Below are 23,945 nucleotides of genomic sequence, written 5' to 3'. Positions count from 1 at the left end.
ACTCACCGTGACCCCCAGTAATGATCAGTCCCGCACTAACTCACCGTGACCCCCAGTAACGATCAGTCCCGCACTAACTCACCGTGACCCCCAGTAATCGATCAGTCCCGCACTAACTCACCGTGACCCCCAGTAACGATCAGTCCCGCACTAACTCACCGTGACCCCCAGTAACGATCAGTCCCGCACTAACTCACCGTGACACTCAGTAACGATCAGTCCCGCACTAACTCACCGTGACCCCCAGTAACGATCAGTCCCGCACTAACTCACCGTGACCCCCAGTAACGATCAGTCCCGCACTAACTCACCGTGACCCTCAGTAACGATCAGTCCCGCACTAACTCACCGTGACCCCCAGTAACGATCAGTCCCGCACTAACTCACCGTGACACTCAGTAACGATCAGTCCCGCACTAACTCACCGTGACCCCCAGTAACGATCAGTCCCGCACTAACTCACCGTGACCCCCAGTAACGATCAGTCCCGCACTAACTCACCGTGACACTCAGTAACGATCAGTCCCGCACTAACTCACCGTGACCCCCAGTAACGATCAGTCCCGCACTAACTCACCGTGACCCCCAGTAACGATCAGTCCCGCACTAACTCACCGTGACACTCAGTAACGATCAGTCCCGCACTAACTCACCGTGACCCCCAGTAACGATCAGTCCCGCACTAACTCACCGTGACCCCCAGTAACGATCAGTCCCGCACTAACTCACCGTGACACTCAGTAACGATCAGTCCCGCACTAACTCACCGTGACCCCCAGTAACGATCAGTCCCGCACTAACTCACCGTGACCCCCAGTAACGATCAGTCCCGCACTAACTCACCGTGACCCCCAGTAACGATCAGTCCCGCACTAACTCACCGTGACCCCCAGTAACGATCAGTCCCGCACTAACTCACCGTGACCCCCAGTAACGATCAGTCCCGCACTAACTCACCGTGACCCCCAGTAACGATCAGTCCCGCACTAACTCACCGTGACCCCCAGTAACGATCAGTCCCGCACTAACTCACCGTGACCCCCAGTAACGATCAGTCCCGCACTAACTCACCGTGACCCCCAGTAACGATCAGTCCCGCACTAACTCACCGTGACCCCCAGTAACGATCAGTCCCGCACTAACTCACCGTGACCCCCAGTAACGATCAGTCCCGCACTAACTCACCGTGACCCCCAGTAACGATCAGTCCCGCACTAACTCACCGTGACCCCCAGTAACGATCAGTCCCGCACTAACTCACCGTGACCCCCAGTAACGATCAGTCCCGCACTAACTCACCGTGACCCCCAGTAACGATCAGTCCCGCACTAACTCACCGTGACCCCCAGTAACGATCAGTCCCGCACTAACTCACCGTGACCCCCAGTAACGATCAGTCCCGCACTAACTCACCGTGACCCCCAGTAACGATCAGTCCCGCACTAACTCACCGTGACCCCAGTAACGATCAGTCCCGCACTAACTCACCGTGACCCCCAGTAACGATCAGTCCCGCACTAACTCACCGTGACCCCCAGTAACGATCAGTCCCGCACTAACTCACCGTGACCCCCAGTAACGATCAGTCCCGCACTAACTCACCGTGACCCCCAGTAACGATCAGTCCCGCACTAACTCACCGTGACCCCCAGTAACGATCAGTCCCGCACTAACTCACCGTGACCCCCAGTAACGATCAGTCCCGCACTAACTCACCGTGACCCCCAGTAACGATCAGTCCCGCACTAACTCACCGTGACCCCCAGTAACGATCAGTCCCGCACTAACTCACCGTGACCCCCAGTAACGATCAGTCCCGCACTAACTCACCGTGACCCCCAGTAACGATCAGTCCCGCACTAACTCACCGTGACCCCCAGTAACGATCAGTCCCGCACTAACTCACCGTGACCCCCAGTAACGATCAGTCCCGCACTAACTCACCGTGACCCCCAGTAACGATCAGTCCCGCACTAACTCACCGTGACCCCCAGTAACGATCAGTCCCGCACTAACTCACCGTGACCCCCAGTAACGATCAGTCCCGCACTAACTCACCGTGACCCCCAGTAACGATCAGTCCCGCACTAACTCACCGTGACCCCCAGTAACGATCAGTCCCGCACTAACTCACCGTGACACCCAGTAACGATCAGTCCCGCACTAACTCACCGTGACCCCCAGTAACGATCAGTCCCGCACTAACTCACCGTGACCCCCAGTAATGATCAGTCCCGCACTAACTCACCGTGACCCCCAGTAACGATCAGTCCCGCACTAACTCACCGTGACCCCCAGTAACGATCAGTCCCGCACTAACTCACCGTGACCCCCAGTAACGATCAGTCCCGCACTAACTCACCGTGACCCTCAGTAACGATCAGTCCCGCACTAACTCACCGTGACCCCAGTAACGATCAGTCCCGCACTAACTCACCGTGACCCTCAGTAACGATCAGTCCCGCACTAACTCACCGTGACACTCAGTAACGATCAGTCCCGCACTAACTCACCGTGACACTCAGTAACGATCAGTCCCGCACTAACTCACCGTGACCCCCAGTAACGATCAGTCCCGCACTAACTCACCGTGACACTCAGTAACGATCAGTCCCGCACTAACTCACCGTGACACTCAGTAACGATCAGTCCCCGCACTAACTCACCGTGACCCCCAGTAACGATCAGTCCCGCACTAACTCACCGTGACACTCAGTAACGATCAGTCCCCGCACTAACTCACCGTGACCCCCAGTAACGATCAGTCCCGCATTAACTCACCGTGACCCCCAGTAACGATCAGTCCCGCACTAACTCACCGTGACCCCCAGTAACGATCAGTCCCGCACTAACTCACCGTGACCCCAGTAACGATCAGTCCCGCACTAACTCACCGTGACCCCCAGTAACGATCAGTCCCGCACTAACTCACCGTGACACTCAGTAACGATCAGCCCCGCACTAAATCACCGTGACACTCAGTAATGATCAGTCCCGCACTAACTCACCGTGACCCCCAGTAACGATCAGTCCCGCACTAACTCACCGTGACCCCCAGTAACGATCAGTCCCGCACTAACTCACCGTGACCCCCAGTAACGATCAGTCCCGCACTAACTCACCGTGACACTCAGTAACGATCAGTCCCGCACTAACTCACCGTGACCCCCAGTAACGATCAGTCCCGCACTAACTCACCGTGACACTCAGTAACGATCAGTCCCGCACTAACTCACCGTGACCCCCAGTAACGATCAGTCCCGCACTAACTCACCGTGACCCCCAGTAACGATCAGTCCCGCACTAACTCACCGTGACCCCCAGTAATGATCAGTCCCGCACTAACTCACCGTGACCCCCAGTAACGATCAGTCCCGCACTAACTCACCGTGACCCCCAGTAACGATCAGTCCCGCACTAACTCACCGTGACCCCCAGTAACGATCAGTCCCGCACTAACTCACCGTGACACTCAGTAACGATCAGTCCCGCACTAACTCACCGTGACCCCCAGTAACGATCAGTCCCGCACTAACTCACCGTGACCCCCAGTAACGATCAGTCCCGCACTAGCTCACCGTGACCCCCAGTAACGATCAGTCCCGCACTAACTCACCGTGACCCCCAGTAACGATCAGTCCCGCACTAACTCACCGTGACCCCCAGTAACGATCAGCCCCGCACTAACTCACCGTGATCCCCAGTAACGATCAGTCCCGCACTAACTCACCGTGACCCCCAGTAACGATCAGTCCCGCACTAACTCACCGTGACCCCCAGTAACGATCAGTCCCGCACTAACTCACCGTGATCCCCAGTAACGATCAGTCCCGCACTAACTCACCGTGACCCCCAGTAACGATCAGTCCCGCACTAACTCACCGTGACCCCCAGTAACGATCAGTCCCGCACTAACTCACCGTGACACTCAGTAACGATCAGTCCCGCACTAACTCACCGTGACACTCAGTAACGATCAGTCCCGCACTAACTCACCGTGACACTCAGTAACGATCAGTCCCGCACTAACTCACCGTGACACTCAGTAACGATCAGTCCCGCACTAACTCACCGTGACCCCCAGTAACGATCAGTCCCCGCACTAACTCACCGTGACACTCAGTAACGATCAGTCCCGCACTAACTCACCGTGACCCCCAGTAACGATCAGTCCCGCACTAACTCACCGTGACCCCCAGTAACGATCAGTCCCGCACTAACTCACCGTGACCCCCAGTAACGATCAGTCCCGCACTAACTCACCGTGACACTCAGTAACGATCAGTCCCGCACTAACTCACCGTGACCCCCAGTAACGATCAGTCCCGCACTAACTCACCGTGACACTCAGTAACGATCAGTCCCGCACTAACTCACCGTGACCCCCAGTAACGATCAGTCCCGCACTAACTCACCGTGACCCCCAGTAACGATCAGTCCCGCACTAACTCACCGTGACCCCCAGTAACGATCAGTCCCGCACTAACTCACCGTGACCCCCAGTAACGATCAGTCCCGCACTAACTCACCGTGACCCCCAGTAACGATCAGTCCTGCACTAACTCACCGTGACCCCCAGTAACGATCAGTCCCGCACTAACTCACCGTGACCCCCAGTAACGATCAGTCCCGCACTAACTCACCGTGACCCCCAGTAACGATCAGTCCCGCACTAACTCACCGTGACCCCCAGTAACGATCAGTCCCGCACTAACTCACCGTGACCCCCAGTAACGATCAGTCCCGCACTAACTCACCGTGACCCCCAGTAATGATCAGTCCCGCACTAACTCACCGTGACCCCCAGTAACGATCAGTCCCGCACTAACTCACCGTGACCCCCAGTAACGATCAGTCCCGCACTAACTCACCGTGACCCCCAGTAACGATCAGTCCCGCACTAACTCACCGTGACCCCCAGTAATGATCAGTCCCGCACTAACTCACCGTGACCCCCAGTAACGATCAGTCCCGCACTAACTCACCGTGACACTCAGTAATGATCAGCCCCGCACTAACTCACCGTGACACTCAGTAATGATCAGTCCCGCACTAACTCACCGTGACCCCCAGTAACGATCAGCCCCGCACTAACTCACCGTGACCCCCAGTAACGATCAGTCCCGCACTAACTCACCGTGACACTCAGTAATGATCAGTCCCGCACTAACTCACCGTGACACTCAGTAACGATCAGCCCCGCACTAACTCACCGTGACACTCAGTAACGATCAGTCCCGCACTAACTCACCGTGACCCCCAGTAATGATCAGTCCCGCACTAACTCACCGTGACCCCCAGTAACGATCAGTCCCGCACTAACTCACCGTGACCCCCAGTAACGATCAGTCCCGCACTAACTCACCGTGACACTCAGTAACGATCAGTCCCGCACTAACTCACCGTGACCCCCAGTAATGATCAGTCCCGCACTAACTCACCGTGACCCCCAGTAACGATCAGTCCCGCACTAACTCACCATGACCCCCAGTAACGATCAGTCCCGCACTAACTCACCGTGACCCCCAGTAACGATCAGTCCCGCACTAACTCACCGTGACCCCCAGTAACGATCAGTCCCGCACTAACTCACCGTGACCCCCAGTAACGATCAGTCCCGCACTAACTCACCGTGACCCCCAGTAACGATCAGTCCCGCACTAACTCACCGTGACCCCCAGTAACGATCAGTCCCGCACTAACTCACCGTGACCCCCAGTAACGATCAGTCCCGCACTAACTCACCGTGACCCCCAGTAACGATCAGTCCCGCACTAACTCACCGTGACCCCCAGTAACGATCAGTCCCGCACTAACTCACCGTGACACTCAGTAACGATCAGTCCCGCACTAACTCACCGTGACCCCCAGTAATGATCAGTCCCGCACTAACTCACCGTGACCCCCAGTAACGATCAGTCCCGCACTAACTCACCGTGACCCCCAGTAACGATCAGTCCCGCACTAACTCACCGTGACCCCCAGTAACGATCAGTCCCGCACTAACTCACCGTGACCCCCAGTAATGATCAGTCCCGCACTAACTCACCGTGACACTCAGTAACGATCAGTCCCGCACTAACTCACCGTGACCCCCAGTAACGATCAGTCCCGCACTAACTCACCGTGACACTCAGTAACGATCAGTCCCGCACTAACTCACCGTGACCCCCAGTAACGATCAGTCCCGCACTAACTCACCGTGACCCCCAGTAACGATCAGTCCCGCACTAACTCACCGTGACCCCCAGTAATGATCAGTCCCGCACTAACTCACCGTGACCCCCAGTAACGATCAGTCCCGCACTAACTCACCGTGACCCCCAGTAACGATCAGTCCCGCACTAACTCACCGTGACCCCCAGTAACGATCAGTCCCGCACTAACTCACCGTGACCCCCAGTAACGATCAGTCCCGCACTAACTCACCGTGACCCCCAGTAACGATCAGTCCCGCACTAACTCACCGTGACCCCCAGTAACGATCAGTCCCGCACTAACTCACCGTGACCCCCAGTAACGATCAGTCCCGCACTAACTCACCGTGACCCCCAGTAATGATCAGTCCCGCACTAACTCACCGTGACCCCCAGTAACGATCAGTCCCGCACTAACTCACCGTGACCCCCAGTAACGATCAGTCCCGCACTAACTCACCGTGACACTCAGTAACGATCAGTCCCGCACTAACTCACCGTGACACTCAGTAACGATCAGTCCCGCACTAACTCACCGTGACACTCAGTAACGATCAGTCCCGCACTAACTCACCGTGACCCCCAGTAATGATCAGTCCCGCACTAACTCACCGTGACCCCCAGTAATGATCAGTCCCGCACTAACTCACCGTGACCCCCAGTAACGATCAGTCCCGCACTAACTCACCGTGACCCCCAGTAACGATCAGTCCCGCACTAACTCACCGTGACACTCAGTAACGATCAGTCCCGCACTAACTCACCGTGACCCCCAGTAACGATCAGTCCCGCACTAACTCACCGTGACCCTCAGTAACGATCAGTCCCGCACTAACTCACCGTGACCCCCAGTAACGATCAGTCCCGCACTAACTCACCGTGACCCTCAGTAACGATCAGTCCCGCACTAACTCACCGTGACCCCCAGTAACGATCAGTCCCGCACTAACTCACCATGACCCCCAGTAACGATCAGTCCCGCACTAACTCACCGTGACCCCCAGTAACGATCAGTCCCGCACTAACTCACCGTGACCCCCAGTAACGATCAGTCCCGCACTAACTCACCGTGACCCCCAGTAACGATCAGTCCCGCACTAACTCACCGTGACCCCCAGTAACGATCAGTCCCGCACTAACTCACCGTGACCCCCAGTAACGATCAGTCCCGCACTAACTCACCGTGACCCCCAGTAACGATCAGTCCCGCACTAACTCACCGTGACCCCCAGTAACGATCAGTCCCGCACTAACTCACCGTGACCCCCAGTAACGATCAGTCCCGCACTAACTCACCGTGACACTCAGTAACGATCAGTCCCGCACTAACTCACCGTGACCCCCAGTAAGGATCAGTCCCGCACTAACTCACCGTGACCCCCAGTAACGATCAGTCCCGCACTAACTCACCGTGACCCCCAGTAACGATCAGTCCCGCACTAACTCACCGTGACCCCCAGTAACGATCAGTCGCGCACTAACTCACCGTGACCCCCAGTAACGATCAGTCCCGCACTAACTCACCGTGACACTCAGTAACGATCAGTCCCGCACTAACTCACCGTGACACTCAGTAACGATCAGTCCCGCACTAACTCACCGTGACACTCAGTAACGATCAGTCCCGCACTAACTCACCGTGACCCCCAGTAACGATCAGTCCCACACTAACTCACCGTGACACTCAGTAACGATCAGTGCCGCACTAACTCACCGTGACCCCCAGTAATGATCAGTCCCGCACTAACTCACCGTGACACTCAGTAACGATCAGTCCCGCACTAACTCACCGTGACCCCCAGTAACGATCAGTCCCGCACTAACTCACCGTGACACTCAGTAACGATCAGTCCCGCACTAACTCATCGTGGCCCCCAGTAATGATCAGTCCCGCACTAACTCACCGTGACACTCAGTAACGATCAGTCCCGCACTAACTCACCGTGACCCCCAGTAACGATCAGTCCCGCACTAACTCACCGTGACCCCCAGTAACGATCAGTCCCGCACTAACTCACCGTGACACTCAGTAATGATCAGTCCCGCACTAACTCACCGTGACCCCCAGTAACGATCAGCCCCGCACTAACTCACCGTGACACTCAGTAACGATCAGCCCCGCACTAACTCACCGTGACCCCCAGTAACGATCAGTCCCGCACTAACTCACCGTGACACTCAGTAACGATCAGTCCCGCACTAACTCACCGTGACCCCCAGTAATGATCAGTCCCGCACTAACTCACCGTGACCCCCAGTAACGATCAGTCCCGCACTAACTCACCGTGACACTCAGTAATGATCAGTCCCGCACTAACTCACCGTGACCCCCAGTAACGATCAGTCCCGCACTAACTCACCGTGACCCCCAGTAACGATCAGTCCCGCACTAACTCACCGTGACACCCAGTAACGATCAGTCCCGCACTAACTCACCGTGACCCCCAGTAACGATCAGCCCCGCACTAACTCACCGTGACCCCCAGTAACGATCAGTCCCGCACTAACTCACCGTGACCCCCAGTAACGATCAGCCCCGCACTAACTCACTGTGACCCCCAGTAACGATCAGTCCCGCACTAACTCACCGTGACCCCCAGTAACGATCAGTCCCGCACTAACTCACCGTGACCCCCAGCAACGATCAGTCCCGCACTAACTCACCGTGACACTCAGTAACGATCAGTCCCGCACTAACTCACCGTGGCCCCCAGTAACGATCAGTCCCGCACTAACTCACCGTGACACTCGGTAACGATCAGTCCCGCACTAACTCACCGTGACACTCAGTAACGATCAGTCCCGCACTAACTCACCGTGACACTCAGTAACGATCAGTCCCGCACTAACTCACCGTGACCCCCAGTAACGATCAGTCCCGCACTAACTCACCGTGACACTCGGTAACGATCAGTCCCGCACTAACTCACCGTGACACTCAGTAACGATCAGTCCCGCACTAACTCACCGTGACACTCAGTAACGATCAGTCCCGCACTAACTCACCGTGACACTCAGTAACGATCAGTCCCGCACTAACTCACCGTGACACTCAGTAACGATCAGTCCCGCACTAACTCACCGTGACCCCCAGTAACGATCAGTCCCGCACTAACTCACCGTGACCCCCAGTAACGATCAGTCCCGCACTAACTCACCGTGACACTCAGTAACGATCAGTCCCGCACTAACTCACCGTGACCCCCAGTAACGATCAGTCCCGCACTAACTCACCGTGACCCCCAGTAACGATCAGTCCCGCACTAACTCACCGTGATCCCCAGTAACGATCAGTCCCGCACTAACTCACCGTGACCCCCAGTAACGATCAGTCCCGCACTAACTCACCGTGACCCCCAGTAACGATCAGTCGCGCACTAACTCACCGTGACCCCCAGTAACGATCAGTCCCGCACTAACTCACCGTGACACTCAGTAACGATCAGTCCCGCACTAACTCACCGTGACACTCAGTAACGATCAGTCCCGCACTAACTCACCGTGACACTCAGTAACGATCAGTCCCGCACTAACTCACCGTGACCCCCAGTAACGATCAGTCCCGCACTAACTCACCGTGACACTCAGTAACGATCAGTCCCGCACTAACTCACCATGACCCCCAGTAATGATCAGTCCCGCACTAACTCACCGTGACACTCAGTAACGATCAGTCCCGCACTAACTCACCGTGAGCCCCAGTAACGATCAGTCCCGCACTAACTCACCGTGACACTCAGTAACGATCAGTCCCGCACTAACTCACCGTGGCCCCCAGTAATGATCAGTCCCGCACTAACTCACCGTGACACTCAGTAACGATCAGTCCAGCACTAACTCACCGTGACCCCCAGTAACGATCAGTCCCGCACTAACTCACCGTGACCCCCAGTAACGATCAGTCCCGCACTAACTCACCGTGACACTCAGTAATGATCAGCCCCGCACTAACTCACCGTGACACTCAGTAATGATCAGTCCCGCACTAACTCACCGTGACCCCCAGTAACGATCAGCCCCGCACTAACTCACCGTGACCCCCAGTAACGATCAGTCCCGCACTAACTCACCGTGACCCCCAGTAACGATCAGTCCCGCACTAACTCACCGTGACCCCCAGCAACGATCAGTCCCGCACTAACTCACCGTGACACTCAGTAACGATCAGTCCCGCACTAACTCACCGTGGCCCCCAGTAACGATCAGTCCCGCACTAACTCACCGTTACCCCCAGTAACGATCAGTCCCGCACTAACTCACCGTGACCCCCAGTAACGATCAGTCCCGCACTAACTCACCGTGACCCCCAGTAACGATCAGTCCCGCACTAACTCACCGTGACCCCCAGTAACGATCAGTCCCGCACTAACTCACCGTGACCCCCAGTAACGATCAGTCCCGCACTAACTCACCGTGACCCCCAGTAATGATCAGTCCCGCACTAACTCAACGTGACCCCCAGTAACGATCAGTCCCGCACTAACTCACCGTGACCCCCAGTAACGATCAGTCCCGCACTAACTCACCGTGACCCCCAGTAACGATCAGTCCCGCACTAACTCACCGTGACCCCCAGTAACGATCAGTCCCGCACTAACTCACCGTGACCCCCAGTAACGATCAGTCCCGCACTAACTCACCGTGACCCCCAGTAATGATCAGTCCCGCACTAACTCACCGTGACACTCAGTAACGATCAGTCCCGCACTAACTCACCGTGACCCCCAGTAACGATCAGTCCCGCACTAACTCACCGTGACACTCAGTAACGATCAGTCCCGCACTAACTCACCGTGACACTCAGTAACGATCAGTCCCGCACTAACTCACTGTGACCCCCAGTGCCCATGGGTCCCGCACTAACTCACCCTGACACTCAGTAACGATCAGTCCCGCACTAACTCACCGTGACCCCCAGTAACGATCAGTCCCGCACTAACTCACCGTGACCCCCAGTAACGATCAGTCCCGCACTAACTCACTGTGACCCCCAGTGCCCATGGGTCCCGCACTAACTCACCGTGACCCCCAGTGCCCATGGGTCCCGCACTAACTCACCGTGACACTCAGTAACGATCAGTCCCGCACTAACTCATCGTGACCCCCAGTGCCCATGGGTCCCGCACTAACTCATCGTGACACTCAGTAACGATCAGTCCCGCACTAACTCACCGTGACCCCCAGTAACGATCAGTCCCGCACTAACTCACCGTGACACTCAGTAACGATCAGTCCCGCACTAACTCACCGTGACCCCCAGTGCCCATGGGTCCCGCACTAACTCACCGTGACACTCAGTAACGATCAGTCCCGCACTAACTCACCGTGACCCCCAGTGCCCATGGGTCCCGCACTAACTCACCGTGACACTCAGTAACGATCAGTCCCGCACTAACTCACCGTGATCCCCAGTGCCCATGGGTCCCGCACTAACTCACCGTGACCCCCAGTAACGATCAGTCCCGCACTAACTCACCGTGACCCCCACTGCCCATGAGTCCCGCACTAACTCACCGTGACCCCCAGTGCCCATGGGTCCTGCACTAACTCACCGTGACCCCCAGTGCCCATGGGTCCCGCACTAACTCACCGTGACCCCCAGTGCCCATGGGTCCCGCACTAACTCACCGTGACCCCCAGTGCCCATGGGTCCCGCACTAACTCACCGTGACCCCCACTGCCCATGAGTCCCGCACTAACTCACCGTGACCCCCAGTGCCCATGGGTCCTGCACTAACTCACCGTGACCCCCAGTGCCCATGAGTCCCGCACTAACTCACCATGACCCTGATATACCTATCAATTCGTCCAATAAAAAGCGACGAGTTAGGAACGTAACTAAAGGTTTTTATTGACTAAATAACAGAGCCCACCCTCGTGGGTGATCGGGTCCAACAAGGAGGAATACCAGCCAGTCGACTACCTTTATACCTGGGCAGGTAGGTGGAGCCATGGGCGGAGTCGGAGGTGGTCAGCCCAGGTATAACAGCGCGACAAGAGGCGACCTCGTATAGTGATACAACAGTGAGAACAGTGAGAACAATACAACAGTGATAACTATAGAGTAACGATAGTGAACGATAAAAGTGGTTTACCACAGACCCCCAGTGCCCATGAGTCCCGCACTAACTCACCGTGACCCCCAGTGCCCATGGGTCCTGCACTAACTCACCGTGACCCCCAGTGCCCATGGGTCCTGCACTAACTCACCGTGACCCCCAGTGCCCATGGGTCCTGCACTAACTCACCGTGACCCCCAGTGCCCATGAGTCCCGCACTAACTCACCGTGACCCCCAGTGCCCATGGGTCCTGCACTAACTCACCATGACCCCCAGTGCCCATGAGTCCTGCACTAACTCACCGTGACCCCCAGTGCCCATGAGTCCTGCACTAACTCACCGTGACCCCCAGTGCCCATGAGTCCCGCACTAACTCACCGTGACCCCCAGTGCCCATGGGTCCTGCACTAACTCACCATGACCCCCAGTGCCCATGAGTCCCGCACTAACTCACCGTGACCCCCAGTGCCCATGAGTCCTGCACTAACTCACCGTGACCCCCAGTGCCCATGAGTCCCGCACTAACTCACCGTGACCCCCAGTGCCCATGGGTCCTGCACTAACTCACCGTGACCCCCAGTGCCCATGAGTCCCGCACTAACTCACCATGACCCCCAGTGCCCATGAGTCCTGCACTAACTCACCGTGACCCCCAGTGCCCATGGGTCCTGCACTAACTCACCGTGACCCCCAGTGCCCATGGGTCCTGCACTAACTCACCGTGACCCCCAGTGCCCATGGGTCCTGCACTAACTCACCGTGACCCCCAGTGCCCATGGGTCCTGCACTAACTCACCGTGACCCCCAGTGCCCATGGGTCCCGCACTAACTCACCGTGACCCCCAGTGCCCATGAGTCCTGCACTAACTCACCATGACTCCCAGTGCCCATGAGTCCCGCACTAACTCACCATGACCCCCAGTGCCCATGAGTCCTGCATTAACTCACCGTGACCCCCAGTGCCCATGGGTCCTGCACTAACTCACCGTGACCCCCAGTGCCCATGAGTCCCGCACTAACTCACCGTGACCCCCAGTGCCCATGAGTCCTGCATTAACTCACCGTGACCCCCAGTGCCCATGGGTCCTGCACTAACTCACCGTGACCCCCAGTGCCCATGAGTCCTGCACTAACTCACCGTGACCCCCAGTGCCCATGAGTCCTGCACTAACTCACCGTGACCCCCAGTGCCCATGGGTCCCGCACTAACTCACCGTGACCCCCAGTGCCCATGAGTCCCGCACTAACTCACCGTGACCCCCAGTGCCCATGAGTCCTGCACTAACTCACCATGACCCCCAGTGCCCATGAGTCCCGCACTAACTCACCGTGACCCCCAGTGCCCATGAGTCCTGCACTAACTCACCGTGACCCCCAGTGCCCATGAGTCCCGCACTAACTCACCGTGACCCCCAGTGCCCATGAGTCCTGCACTAACTCACCGTGACCCCCAGTGCCCATGAGTCCCGCACTAACTCACCGTGACCCCCAGTGCCCATGAGTCCTGCATTAACTCACCATGACCCCCAGTGCCCATGGGTCCCGCACTAACTCACTGTGACCCCCAGTGCCCATGAGTCCTGCACTAACTCACCGTGACCCCCAGTGCCCATGAGTCCCGCACTAACTCACCGTGACCCCCAGTGCCCATGAGTCCTGCATTAACTCACCGTGACCCCCAGTGCCCATGGGTCCTGCACTAACTCACCGTGACCCCCAGTGCCCATGAGTCCTGCATTAACTCACCGTGACCCCCAGTGCCCATGGGTCCTGCACTAACTCACCATGACCCCCAGTGCCCATGGGTCCTGCACTAACTCACCGTGACCCCCAGTGCCCATGAGTCCCGCACTAACTCACCGTGACCCCCAGTGCCCATGAGTCCTGCACTAACTCACCGTGACCCCCAGTGCCCATGGGTCCCGCACTAACTCACCGTGACCCCCAGTGCCCATGGGTCCCGCACTAACTCACCGTGACCCCCAGTGCCCATGAGTCCTGCACTAACTCACCGTGACCCCCAGTGCCCATGGGTCCTGCACTAACTCACCGTGACCCCCAGTGCCCATGGGTCCTGCACTAACTCACCGTGACCCCCAGTGCCCATGAGTCCTGCACTAACTCACCGTGACCCCCAGTGCCCATGGGTCCTGCACTAACTCACCATGACCCCCAGTGCCCATGAGTCCCGCACTAACTCACCGTGACTCCCAGTGCCCATGGGTCCCGCACTAACTCACCGTGACCCCCAGTGCCCATGGGTCCCGCACTAACTCACCATGACCCCCAGTGCCCATGAGTCCCGCACTAACTCACCGTGACCCCCAGTGCCCATGAGTCCCGCACTAACTCACCATGACCCCCAGTGCCCATGGGTCCTGCACTAACTCACCGTGACCCCCAGTGCCCATGGGTCCTGCACTAACTCACCGTGACCCCCAGTGCCCATGAGTCCTGCACTAACTCACCGTGACCCCCAGTGCCCATGAGTCCTGCACTAACTCACCGTGACCCCCAGTGCCCATGAGTCCTGCACTAACTCACCGTGACCCCCAGTGCCCATGAGTCCCGCACTAACTCACCGTGACCCCCAGTGCCCATGAGTCCTGCACTAACTCACCGTGACCCCCAGTGCCCATGAGTCCTGCACTAACTCACCGTGACCCCCAGTGCCCATGGGTCCCGCACTAACTCACTGTGACCCCCAGTGCCCATGAGTCCCGCACTAACTCACCGTGACCCCCAGTGCCCATGAGTCCTGCACTAACTCACCGTGACCCCCAGTGCCCATGAGTCCCGCACTAACTCACCGTGACCCCCAGTGCCCATGGGTCCCGCACTAACTCACCGTGACCCCCAGTGCCCATGAGTCCTGCACTAACTCACCGTGACCCCCAGTGCCCATGGGTCCCGCACTAACTCACCGTGACCCCCAGTGCCCATGAGTCCTGCACTAACTCACCGTGACCCCCAGTGCCCATGGGTCCCGCACTAACTCACCGTGACCCCCAGTGCCCATGAGTCCCGCACTAACTCACCGTGACCCCCAGTGCCCATGGGTCCCGCACTAACTCACCGTGACCCCCAGTGCCCATGAGTCCTGCACTAACTCACCGTGACCCCCAGTGCCCATGGGTCCTGCACTAACTCACCGTGACCCCCAGTGCCCATGGGTCCCGCACTAACTCACCGTGACCCCCAGTGCCCATGGGTCCTGCACTAACTCACCGTGACCCCCAGTGCCCATGGGTCCTGCACTAACTCACCGTGACCCCCAGTGCCCATGAGTCCCGCACTAACTCACCGTGACCCCCAGTGCCCATGGGTCCCGCACTAACTCACCGTGACACCCAGTGCCCATGGGTCCTGCACTAACTCACCATGACCCCCAGTGCCCATGGGTCCCGCACTAACTCACTGTGACCCCCAGTGCCCATGAGTCCCGCACTAACTCACCGTGACCCCCAGTGCCCATGAGTCCCGCACTAACTCACCGTGACCCCCAGTGCCCATGAGTCCTGCACTAACTCACCGTGACCCCCAGTGCCCATGGGTCCTGCACTAACTCACCATGACCCCCAGTGCCCATGGGTCCTGCACTAACTCACCGTGACCCCCAGTGCCCATGAGTCCCGCACTAACTCACCGTGACCCCCAGTGCCCATGGGTCCCGCACTAACTCACCATGACACCCAGTGCCCATGAGTCCCGCACTAACTCACCGTGACCCCCAGTGCCCATGGGTCCCGCACTAACTCACCGTGACCCCCAGTGCCCATGAGTCCCGCACTAACTCACCGTGACCCCCAGTGCCCATGGGTCCTGCACTAACTCACCGTGACCCCCAGTGTCCATGGGTCCTGCACTAACCCTCCACCAGTTCCTGTAAACACCGTCTAACCGACTATGCCACCCTCCCCCTCACAGCTGTGTGTGGCTAATTCCTTGTGCTATTTTCCCCAGAATCCCGGGAAGGTTGATGCTGAAGAGCAGGGAGTGGGTTCTCTGGATCTCTCCTTCAGCCCCAGCCAGGATCTGAAGCCCGTCCACTCTGTGCTCTGGACCTTGGCCAGGAAGCACTTGAAGCCAGACGACTGGAAGAAGCTAGCGGAACACTGGGATTTTTCCAAGAACCACGTCAAGGCCTTGGAGACCCAGTGGACAGGTACCTGCAACACGGAACAGGGGGAAAACTGGGGGATAACAAGCAACTATCGGGGCAAACCAGGGGCAAACACTGGGGGCAGTTGCTAAAGAAAATAATGCTTCAAACAGCAATTGAGAACTGGCCTGTGTAAGTGGAAGCCCTTTAGTGATGCCCAGGACTGTCTGTCTCTGTCAGGTGTAGCTGTGAATGGCTGTCAAGGTAACCATTGCCCCGAACTTTAATCCCATTGAGCCTTTCCAAGCCACATTCGATGACTGCCCAATTTCCCAACCAGTTGCTTGTTTGCACAGTCCACTCCATTTCATCATGAACAGCACACAGCAACACAACTTCATCCAGCCATGGGCATTTGGCATGGGCAGGTTTGACAAGACAGCATTGCCCATTAGGAATGTGACCAAGCGGCAGAAGCCCTATATCTGCCCACGCAACTGGCCAGTTGGCTATAAGGTAAGGGCAAGCTGCAATGGGCAAGATACTTCCTTAAGTGCCTGAAATAGCTAGTGCAGAGCAGTCAGTTCCACAGGAACCGATACACTGCTCCGTGAGCCACTGTCTACAGCCTTGTATCAGGAATTAACCCCCCCTTAACCCCCCACCACACGGGTTAGATACAGAGTGAAAATACCTTTACACTGTCCTACTTGAGCATTCCTGGACAGGAGATGGGAAGGAGTTAAGGCACACAATGATTTTTTTTTTAAATCATATTTTAAATTTGCATTACCATTGAGCTGAATTTGCCCTGAGGTGAGCCTTCATCTGTCTGATATTCAGGAAGTAACAGCTATAAGGAGCATGGGTACCGGCTGCTGTTAATCTGGCTTCACGGGATCATCGCCTCGGGCAAGCACCCCATCAAGGAACTGTACGAGAGTCTGGTGAAGACTGGAAATGCTGAAATTGCAGGTGACAATGGCCAGGAACTGTTTTAATTCTGAGCGGCTGAAATACTAACGCTTGGGAACAGCTAAACTGAATTATGTGTCATTAGCAGTCAGTCCAGCTCCACATTCTAGTTAATTATAAACTGTATGTAATCCATCCCACAGTTTCATTTATTAGTGTTAATTACTTCCCCCTCACTCGGAACATGTTGTTCTCTCTCTTCTGTCCCCGAAGCCACTGACTCTTGTTGGGATGTGGTGCCTGTTAAATCTGTGAGTTGTTCAAGTAATTAATACTCAGACTTAATCAGTAACAATAAAACAGGTCTTTACTGGTTGGAGGTAGGGACTATACGTAGGTCTTTACTTCATGCCCACAGGCGGGAACTGAGGGGAGATCAGTACCCACAGTACTATTTATACCCCTATGGCCAGGAGTGGTACTGCGTATCACTACGCCCTACAAGTAGTGCAGTCCTGTCCATAGGTTCAAAGTAGCACACATATTACATACACAACATTCCTCCCTTCCTAGCTTTACAGTCATCTCCCATTGAACATAACGTAATAACATATATACATATATAACTTCAGGTTTACATAACAGAATAACATAGATACATAGATAACTTCATGTCAAAACAGATCACAGATTCAGTCTCTGCGGAAAACAGTTCACAGATTCAATCTCTGTGGTGTAGTCGGTTCACGTTGCTGGAGTGACTCATTCAATAGTCCTTCCATGGATTTAACAGTTTGAACTTCCGAACTGAATTGGCTCCGTTCGGAGGGACCACGTGTGTGATCTGGTAGAGGTGATAATGGTTCAGATGGGTCATCTTCTGTTTTTACTTTTCCTTTTCTGCTTCTTGGAGACTCTCTGGGCTCCATTGTCAGCTGCCACAGCTGCCAGCTGCATGCGCAGTTCCTCCTTCTCTTCCTCCTGTTTCCGTCGTAGAGCCAGCTTCTCCCGATGTTCCGTAGACTTTTGGTGCTCCTCCATGATTTCTGCACTTTGGGAGTCGAAGTTACAAGCTGGGCAGGACAGGACATCGTAATATTCGGTGTCGTCCACCAGGTCATAGTAATATTCGGTGTCGTCCTGAGCTAGACCAGTGAGAGGGTCGTCTATTTCCTCCATACCCAGCTGGACGTTAGCCAGCTCTTGTTCCAAATCCAGACATCTTTCCTGAAGAGACTTCTTCATGTGTACCTCTGCATCCAGCTTTTTCTGGGCTTTCAGCAAGTCGTTTACTAGTGACCTCATTTGTGATTTTAATACTTGATATACCTATCAATTCGTCCAATAAAAAGCGACGAGTTAGGAACGTAACTAAAGGTTTTTATTGACTAAATAACAGAGCCCACCCTCGTGGGTGATCGGGTCCAACAAGGAGGAATACCAGCCAGTCGACTACCTTTATACCTGGGCAGGTAGGTGGAGCCATGGGCGGAGTCGGAGGTGGTCAGCCCAGGTATAACAGCGCGACAAGAGGCGACCTCGTATCGTGATACAACAGTGATAACGGTGATAACAATACAACAGTGATAACTATAGTGTAACGATAAAAGTGGTTTACCACAATACTTCAACTTCCTTTGGAGATTGATTGATCGGACTATGCAATCCCTCTACCGGAGCAGCTGTTTCAGCGGTCTGTTGTTCTACGTTGACGTGAGTCAGCGTACTTTTGGCATCCAAGGGCTGCTCTGTTGCAGTCATCTCAGTCTGTGTTGCCACCTCAGCTCTTCCAATAACCTTTGAGAGCTCCGAACCCCTTTCGTTTGAATATTGAAGTTCGTGTTCAAGTTTTTCCCATTTCAGAGTCCTGTCCTTCAGCATATGCAGGAGTTGGCTGACCGTTAACTCCTCTGACATCAGACGTTTTGTGTGCTCCTGTTCCATTTTCTCCATCAGCTGCTTCTGTTGTCTTTCCAGATTCTCCAACTCTATATCAAAGAACTCTTTCGTTGCATTCAACTCTTGCTCACAACGGCGAAGCATTTGTTCTAATTGCTGTTGTAGTTTGAAATGGAGTTGAGTTCGAGCCCGGTGTCCCTCAGAAATGGGCACATCAGTAGACTTGCCAGACTCAGAATCCACAGTTAAACTATGTTGTTGTTGCTCAGTGGAATTCTGTGCTGAAACTTTGTCTTTTGCACCTGAGTTGGGCTTACCATCATCCGTTCCAGAGTCTGGGCCGACTATCTTCACCGAGTTCTCACTCATTATTGTTTGTAGGAAATGCCAGTCCATATTCATTTTCCTAATCCACTCCCGTCCTAGTAGTGGAGGACCTCCTTCAGATATCACATATAAGTCCATTATTTGACTGTCTTCGCCCTTGTGGACCACTGCAACCTCTATTTTCCCGATGGGGTACACTCTTTGCCCCGTGTATGTTTCCAATATAATCCCCGTATCCTGTAGGGGAATATGTTGGAATAACTTTCCGTAATCTTTCTTATTTATGACCGTCAATGCCGATCCAGTGTCCAATTCCAGTTTTACTTGGACTCCTTCTATCTGAAGAGTGACCCAAATTGTCTGGAGGTCTGCACCCTTACCAGCGTTGAGTACTCTTAAGCTAGCCAGTTCATTACTGCTAGCGTCTGAATCGGACTCCTGTTCGGTCACCTTGTGTACCTTTGCGTATTTTCCTTGCGGTGACTTCTTGTTGCTGGTCTTCTTCGCTGACCTGCATACTCTAGCTATATGTCCAAGCCTACCACAAGTTCTACATTCTTGGTTTTTAAACCAACACTGGTTCTGATCATGCGTTGTCTTTCCACAACGATAACATTTGCCAGAACTCACACCCAATTTGTGTGCACTGAGCTCCGGTGACCGTAGCTGCATTACTGCCGTGCCTCTCGCTGCGGCTTCGTGTGCTGCTGCCATAGTGACCGCCTTCTCAAGCGTCAGCTCATTCTCCTCGAGCAGTCGCTTTTGTGTATCCTGTTTAAATAAACCACACACAAATTTGTCTCGTAGTGCATCTGTCAGTCCCGTTCCAAACTGGCAATATTTCGCTAATTTACGCAATTCCAGCAAATATTCAGCATTGCTTTCATGCTGTAGCTGCCTTCTGTCATAAAATTTAAATCGTTCCGCTAGCATCAGCGGCGTGGGGTTTAGATGATCTTTCAGGACAGTAACAATCTCATCGAACGTCTTATCCGCCGGTTCATCTGGTGATAACAGGTGTTTCAATTGCCCGTATGTCTTCGCACCCATTAAATTAAATAATGTTAGAGCTTTATCTTGGTCACGAATTTTATTGGCCTTACAATAATTTTTTACTCTTTCAACATATATGGCCCAATCTTCGAGGTCACTATCAAAGGTGCTAATATTCCCGTGTTTAGGCATTGTAGATTTGCAATTTCTCAGATTTTTTTTTTTTTGTACTGCTATCCAAGATGGCGGCTTCCCGCTCTTGCCGTCGTCCTCCGCCCACAAAATGGCGGTTTTCCCGCGCTTGGCGGTCTTCACCCGTCCCCCAACGCCGTCTCCCTTCAGCCCCCGAGTGCGGCCCTTATCTTCGCCGCGATCGCCCGAGTGCGGCCCTTATCAGCGGATGCGATCGCTGGATCGCGAAGCGGCTCTCGGCTCTTATCAGGAGATGCGATCGCTCCGTTGAAACGCCTCCCGCTCGAAGCGGCTCTCGCGCCCTATTCCTCCAGCTCCCCCAGCCCCGTTCGTGCGGCCAACGCGGTCGACTGCCTGTCGCGTCGCTGCCCGGCTCAGACAACGGCTTACCCACCACCAAGCTGGAGAAGAAGCTGACGGTCGCCGATGGAGGCTCCGAGGTCAGGATGTCTTCCAGTGGGGTGGAGAGGGTGGAAACCTCTCTGCAACGTCCTGGCTGTGGATGAAGCTGCCGTGGAGTGACTGCCGCAGGGTGCGAATCAGACTCGTCGCCAGTGTTAAATCTGTGAGTTGTTCAAGTAATTAATACTCAGACTTAATCAGTAACAATAAAACAGGTCTTTACTGGTTGGAGGTAGGGACTATACGTAGGTCTTTACTTCATGCCCACAGGCGGGAACTGAGGGGAGATCAGTACCCACAGTACTATTTATACCCCTATGGCCAGGAGTGGTACTGCGTATCACTACGCCCTACAAGTAGTGCAGTCCTGTCCATAGGTTCAAAGTAGCACACATATTACATACACAACAGTGCCCTCGGTTAACTTGTCTGTTGCACTTCCTGAGTAACTATTGGTACCACATTTCCCTGTACAATGACTGGGAGTAAATAGGAAGCAGGTTGATCCATTTGGATTTTGTACAATGGGAGTAAATAGGAAGCGGGTTGGTCCATTGGGATTCTGTACAATGGAAGTAAATAGGAAGCAGTTTAACCTACTGGGATTCTGTATGATGGGTGTGAATAGGAAGGGATCTGGTCCATTGGGATTCTGTGTGAAGGAGTCAATAGGAAGGGATCTGGTCATTGGGATTCTCTGTGAAGGAGTCAATAGGAAGGGATCTGGTCCATTGGGATTCTGTGTGAAGGAGTCAATAGGAAGTGATCTGGTCCATTGGGATTCTGTGTGAAGGAGTCAATAGGAAGGGATCTGGTCCATTGGGATTCTGTGTGAAAGAGTCAATAGGAAGGGATCTGGTCCATTGGGATTCTGTGTGAAGGAGTCAATAGGAAGGGATCTGGTCCATTGGGATTCTGTGTGAAGGAGTCAATAGGAAGGGATCTGGTCCATTGGGATTCTGTGTGAAGGAGTCAATAGGAAGGGATCTGGTCCATTGGGATTCTGTGTGAAGGAGTCAATAGGAAGTTATCTGGTCCATTGGGATTCTGTGTGAAAGAGTCAATAGGAAGGAATCTGGTCCATTGGGATTCTGTGTGAAAGAGTCAATAGGAAGGGATCTGGTCCATTGGGATTCTGTGTGAAGGAGTCAATAGGAAGGGATCTGGTCCATTGGGATTCTGTGTGAAGGAGTCAATAGGAAGGGATCTGGTCCATTGGGATTCTGTGTGGAGTCAATAGGAAGGGATCTGGTCCATTGGGATTCTGTGTGAAGGAGTCAATAGGAAGGGATCTGGTCCATTGGGATTCTGTGTCATGGGAGTCAATAGGAAGGGATCTGGTCATTGGGATCCTGTGTCATGGGAGTCAATAGGAAGGGATCTGGTCCATTGGGATCCTGTGTCATGGGAGTCAATAGGAAGGGATCTGGTCATTGGGATCCTGTGTCATGGGAGTCAATAGGAAGGGATCTGGTCCATTGGGATCCTGTGTCATGGGAGTCAATAGGAAGGGATCTGGTCATTGGGATCCTGTGTCATGGGAGTCAATAGGAAGGGATCTGGTCCACTGGGATCCTGTGTCATGGGAGTCAATAGGAAGGATTTTGGCCTATTGGATCTCAAAGTTCGGATTTGGTCTGTCTTATCTGGAGATGGTGGTTCATTTCTCTCCTTGAATATTGACCAAATATTATATTATTTTATCCTCATTTTCTTTTTTCAAACAGAGAAAGTACGTAAGCAGGCGAACGCAGAGAAGGATTCCCAGTGGAGGTGCGCGGTGATGTGAGGGCTACACCAGTCACAGGCCGAACCACAGCTGCTGCTGAACAGTGTTTACTGGGCATTTTCTGAATTACCTTTTAAAACTGGTTGATTTCTAAGTAAAAGATAACAAAGCAGCACATCACCAGCAATCATTGGCCACGATAAAGCAAAACAATGGACCAATCTGTGTCATGTCATAGAGTCATAGAGTTTTACAGCACAGAAAGAGGCCCTTCGGCCCATCGTGTCTGCGCCGCCCATCCATCCCTGTCCAGTCTAATCCCATTTTCCAGCATTTGGTCCATAGCCTTGTATGCAATGGCATTTCAAGTGCTCATCCAAATGCTTCTTGAATGTTGAGGGTTCCTGCCTCCACCACCCTTTCAGGCATTGAGTTCCACATTCCAACCACCCTCTGGGTGAAAAAGTTCCTCCTCAAATCCCCTCTAAATCTCCTGCCCCTTACCCTGAATCTATGCCCCCTTGTTATTGACCCCCCCACTAAGGGGAAAAGTTCCTCTTTATCTACCCTATCTATGCCCCTCATTATTTTGTACACCTCAATCAGGTCCCCCCTCAGCCTTCTCTGCTCCAAGGAAAACAACTCCAGCCTGTCCAGCCTCTCTTCATAGCTGAGGCGCTCCATCCCAGGTAACATCCTGGTGAATCTTCTCTGCACCCTCTCCAAAGCAATCACATCCTTCCTATAGTGAGGCGACCAGAACTGCACACAGTACTCCAGCTGTGGCCTCACCAGCGTTTTGTACAGCTCCATCATAACCTCCCTGCTCTTATATTCTATGCCTCGGCTAATGAAGGCAAGTATCCCATATGCCTTTTTAACCACCTTATCTACCTGCTCCGCTGCCTTCAGGGATCTATGTACATGTACACCAAGGTCCCTCTGACCCTCTGTACTTCCTAGGGTCCTACCACTCATTGTGTATTCCCTTGCCTTATTTGTCCGTCCAAAATGCATCACCTCGCACTTTTCAGGGTTAAATTCCATTTGCCACTTTTCCGCCCATCTGACCAACCCGTTTATATCGTCCTGTAGCCGGAGGCTTTCCTCCTCGCAATTTACCACCCCA

General features: G+C 54.4%; 1 protein-coding gene across 1 annotated transcript in view; it reads left to right on the top strand.

Annotated features, from left to right (window-relative positions):
• Positions 1 to 23,467, top strand: part of LOC147086351 (ankyrin repeat and death domain-containing protein 1A-like) — a gene marked incomplete at its 5' end in the record, with an annotated part of 57,887 nt that extends 34,420 nt beyond the window's left edge. The window contains 3 exons of the mRNA XM_085978235.1: positions 16,221 to 16,422; positions 17,203 to 17,334; positions 22,815 to 23,467. Of these exons, the coding sequence (XP_085834361.1) occupies positions 16,221 to 16,422; positions 17,203 to 17,334; positions 22,815 to 22,876 (396 nt within the window). The remainder of the gene's footprint in view (positions 1 to 16,220; positions 16,423 to 17,202; positions 17,335 to 22,814) is intronic.
• Between the last annotated feature and the right edge of the window lie 478 nt (positions 23,468 to 23,945).

This window comes from Somniosus microcephalus, unplaced genomic scaffold, assembly GCF_052327205.1.
Source record: "Somniosus microcephalus isolate GS21.2 unplaced genomic scaffold, FLI_Smic_1.0 unresolved_chr7, whole genome shotgun sequence".
Taxonomy (NCBI): Eukaryota; Metazoa; Chordata; class Chondrichthyes; order Squaliformes; family Somniosidae; genus Somniosus; species Somniosus microcephalus.
Note: the sequence above shows the minus strand (reverse complement) of the source record. Positions and strands in the feature narration are given on the sequence as shown.